At 37.6% G+C, this 4,322-nt stretch overlaps 1 protein-coding gene across 2 annotated transcripts in view; it reads left to right on the top strand.

Moving 5' to 3' along the window:
* Positions 1 to 4,322, top strand: part of LOC107565911 (uncharacterized protein C10orf12-like) — a 31,385-nt gene that overhangs the window by 5,806 nt on the left and 21,257 nt on the right. For both annotated transcript variants that reach the window (XM_016251208.1, XM_016251209.1), the window contains one exon: positions 2,149 to 2,214. In XM_016251208.1, coding sequence (XP_016106694.1) covers positions 2,149 to 2,214 — 66 coding nt within the window. Of the gene's footprint in view, positions 1 to 2,148; positions 2,215 to 4,322 lie in introns of those variants that run through there.

Below are 4,322 nucleotides of genomic sequence, written 5' to 3'. Positions count from 1 at the left end.
TCTGTCTGTGTCTGTCTATCTGTCTGTCTATCTGTCTGTCTGTCTGTCTGTCTGTGTCTGTCTGTCTGTCTGTCTGTCTGTGTTTGTCTCTGTCTGTCTGTCTGTCTGTCTCTGTCTGTGTCTGTCTATCTGTCTGTCTATCTGTCTGTCTGTCTGTCTGTGTCTGTCTTTCTCTGTCTGTCTGTCTGTGTTTGTCTGTCTGTCTGTCTCTCTGTTTGTCTGTGTCTGTCTATCTCTCTGTCTGTGTTTGTCTGTCTGTCTGTCTGTGTCTGTATCTCTGTCTGTGTCTGTCTGTCTGTCTATCTGTTTGTCTGTGTCTGTCTATCTCTCTGTCTGTGTTTGTCTGTCTGTCTGTCTGTGTCTGTATCTCTGTCTGTGTCTGTCTGTCTGTCTATCTGTTTGTCTGTGTCTGTCTGTGTTTGTCTGTCTGTCTGTCTGTGTCTGTATCTCTGTCTGTGTCTGTCTGTCTGTCTATCTGTTTGTCTGTGTCTGTCTGTGTTTGTCTGTCTGTCTGTGTCTGTCTGTCTGTGTGTGTCTGTCTGTCTGTGTCTGTCTATCTGTCTGTCTGTGTCTGTATCTCTGTCTGTCTATCTGTCTGTCTGTGTGTGTTTGTCTGTGTCTGTCTGTCTGTGTGTGTTTGTCTGTGTCTGTCTGTGTTTGTCTGTCTATTTGTCTGGCTGTATGTGTCTGTCTGTGTTTGTCTGTCTGTCTGTCTATCTGTTTGTCTGTCTGTCTGAATGGGTGCCGCTTTAGTTCTGAGACACTCAATTAAAGACTCTTCAATCATGCTTTAAAGGGATAGTTTACCCCAAAATGAAAAAATGAAAATGAAAACAAAATGAAAATCCGAGAGCTCTCTGACCCTCCATAGACAGCAAGGATCCTATCACGATCAATGCTCAGAAACGCAGCAAGGACATCGGTAAAACGGTCCATGTAACATCAGCACTCCAACCGTAATTTTTCAGAGCTACGAGAATACTTTTTGTGTGCAAAGAAAACAAAAATAACAACTATAGTTCATCTCCTCCGCGTCACCCTATAGCACTATTTTGGAGAGTATCCACTGAAAGTAAACCGCGTATGCTGTTGTACGCTGACACACATGTTGTTTATGTTCAGATCAAAGCAAGCGCATACGTCGTGGTATTCTCCAAAATGGCACTAAGCTACAGTTGGGATTAGGGATGTCAATGATTAATTGTTGATCAGAGATGTAATTGATTAAAGCTGTTGATGGTCGATTAAGCGGTTTAATTTGGGCTGCGTGCGTGATATGCCAAATTTTCTCAAGGAAACAAAATCTCTCAACTAATGCTGCAAAATATACATGAGAGTAGGGTTGCAAAAAGGTGGAACATTTCCAGTAAATTTCGGAAACTTTCCAGGATATTTTGTAATATTCCAGGGATTTTTGGAAAGTTTCCGGACATTTTCCACCCCTTTGCAACCCTACTTGAGAGTCAGTTGGTACTACATTACTATAATATTGAAGGTTAAAATGGACAGATTTGTTAAAATTACACTTAATGAAGATTTTAAAATAATAAAGTTATTACATAATATTTCTACTTTAATTCGTTTTTTAAATTTTTTTTATATAGGCCTTAACATAATGGTGGCTGTCATAAAAACTTGATGGATTTATTCAAACATAAATTAAACATTGAAGAACAGTGAGTGTTATATGGTGCATATATTTAGCAAAATGCTCCTCTCTACACTTTATTTTTCTATGACTAATGAGTTTACGAGCTCAGAAAAAAATTAAACATGCATGACTGAATCGTTCCCAATAAGATCAGTAACATGCATTTAGAAAATGGCGTGAATTTTAATTTCAAGCTTTAAAGAAATCTGAATTTTGCACTCAACTTTCCACTCGGTCCAAGAATTGCATTCATTTATCCTTATCTGTCTGGACTGATTATGCATTATCAGCATTTAATGGCATTTCATTTTTGATGCCTTGTCTTAAAGAGCTCTGAAGTTTACACTCCTCCTTTCTCTCTCACTTCATATAATTGCATTAATTTATTCCTGTACATCTGTTCTTATTGGTCTGTTTTTATTCTTGATCATTATTAAACTTACGTGTGTTTCAGTCTGTCAGATTACTTGAACGCATCTCTTTTCTTCTCTCAATAGGTCTTGACAATATCTTGGAAGTGTTTCTTGAAACACAAGTTCTGGAGGATCTCGGGCTTTTAAAAGGTATGCTTCTCTGAGATGATAATCCATCAGTTCAGAAATTGACACAAAGGCATTACATTTACTGTAACTGAAGGCAGTAAATGGAAGTGTGTTTGTGGGGTGGCTGCTGTTGTGTTCGTGCTTGAATTTCAGAAATATGAAGAATGTATTTAAATGAGGAAGCTCATTACAAAACAAAGTGCCTCAAAAATAGTCCACATCATTCGCATGTTTTATGCTTTAATATTAAGTTGTGAACCACATTCATGTAGTTTCTGCATGCCTCCATTATCAAACATGTTTTACTGGACTGCACTGCATTTGCTATCACTAGACAAAGGTTTTATCCAGAGACTTTTTAAAAATAATCTCACCAGGAAATGTTTAAGGATTTCTGTCAGCTGGACGGTTCTTATAGCTTTATTAGACATGTGCCGGTATTCGGTGATGTGATATATCACGATAATGAATATACATGATATTGTTGTCGTGGGCACTTCAAAATACCGAGAATAATTATTACAAATTATTCTGAATTTTGAACAAATTTTAAGAATACTTGTGTGCACTCTGATGCAGGGTTCTTACGGTCATGAAAAACATGGAAAAGTCATGGAATTTTAAAACGGCAATTTCCAGGCCTGGAAAAGTTTTTGAAAAATAAACAAACCCAGAAAGTTTTGGAAAAGTCATGGAAAACTATTTCACAGAACTGTATAATAGAATTATGTTTAATTAGGTCCTGAATTTTGGTGCGGGATTACGCATGGGCTACATCGTAGTGCTGGGCGGTATGACCAAAAAATTATATCACTGTATTTTTCAAAATGATACCGGTTTCACGGTACATGACGGTATATTTTTTCATGCATGAGCGGGTGTTAACCATATTTTCTACTGATTGAGAGGAAATACTGCAGTATATTGACTCTATTTTACTGTCATGATGAGTGAATATTGTCAAAAAATACCACACTAAATAGTGACTAAACACGACCCCTTTTAATACATGTTAACCAGGAGTCACTCTCATTTATAATCACGGCATCGTCTGATAAAATCAGCATGCATCTACACTAAAGAGCGGCTATGCGTTGTTCTGGCTAGATTACTTTTTTGTCTCGTGCAGCGCACTGCCTGCGTCTGAGTAACAAACTAAAAACAACTACAAACAAACAAGTGCATGTGATATTAACAGACGAACTACGCTCATATTTATAATTCCTAACAATCAGTAAGCGACAGGTGCTAGGAAACGCTGTGTTGTACTCATTTATTGAGGAGTCGCTGCTTCTCTGCCGCTCACTGCACAGAACACACGCCGAGAGAGGCGACACTTCTCCGGGAAAGCCAGACCTCGCGCTTGCGGGACAGCACTGGAGAAATCTTCCAACTGAACCATTGCTAAGCTTTATCCAGAGAAGTCTCTAAAAGGGTCTGAAAGTTGCTGAATCTAGTGCTAAAGTCGCTCGTGTGTGTGAGACGCGGGAGCTGATGGCAGCGGGCGCTGGATATTTGTGGAGGTCAGTGTGGATATTGTGGATGAGTTCTTCTGTGTCATCACGTTCTGTTAGTTCTACAGCTTCAGTTTCTGAACTTTCACACTTAGTAACACAGAGATGCAAAGAACGTCATGCAAAGTTAAAACAGTTTTAGCATTTACAAAATGCGACACGAATTTGTGAAGGTTTATTTAATTTCACTGCGTCTCCTATGTTTTTAAATGCAATCTGTGTGATCGGCAATTTGGCTCTTTGTATTAGGCTAAGCAATGCATAAATACATGATGCTGTTTTGTTCATAATTGTTTATGCAGTTTACAAAATTATATTTGATTTATTTTTGTTAATTTAGACGTTATGCATGTTTTTATAGACAGTTAATTGCATTGACAATTTAATGCACTGCATTATTTTGCTCATTGCTCCCTCAGGAGACAAGTCAAAGTTTCCTTAAGACTTATTTAATCTGCATATAAAACATAAGAAAGGAGATTTGTTTAAATGTTATTTTATGTTTGACTGTTAAAAACACAATTATACAGTATATGTGTGTATATATATATATATATATATATATATATATATATATATACACAGTGCCGTGAAAAGGTTTTTGCCCCCTTCCTG

Source organism: Sinocyclocheilus grahami, unplaced genomic scaffold, assembly GCF_001515645.1.
Source record: "Sinocyclocheilus grahami isolate Dianchi unplaced genomic scaffold, SAMN03320097.WGS_v1.1 scaffold1034.1, whole genome shotgun sequence".
Classification (NCBI taxonomy): Eukaryota; Metazoa; Chordata; class Actinopteri; order Cypriniformes; family Cyprinidae; genus Sinocyclocheilus; species Sinocyclocheilus grahami.
The sequence above is the reverse complement of the archived record's forward strand: the minus strand, read 5'-3'. Positions and strand labels throughout refer to the sequence as shown.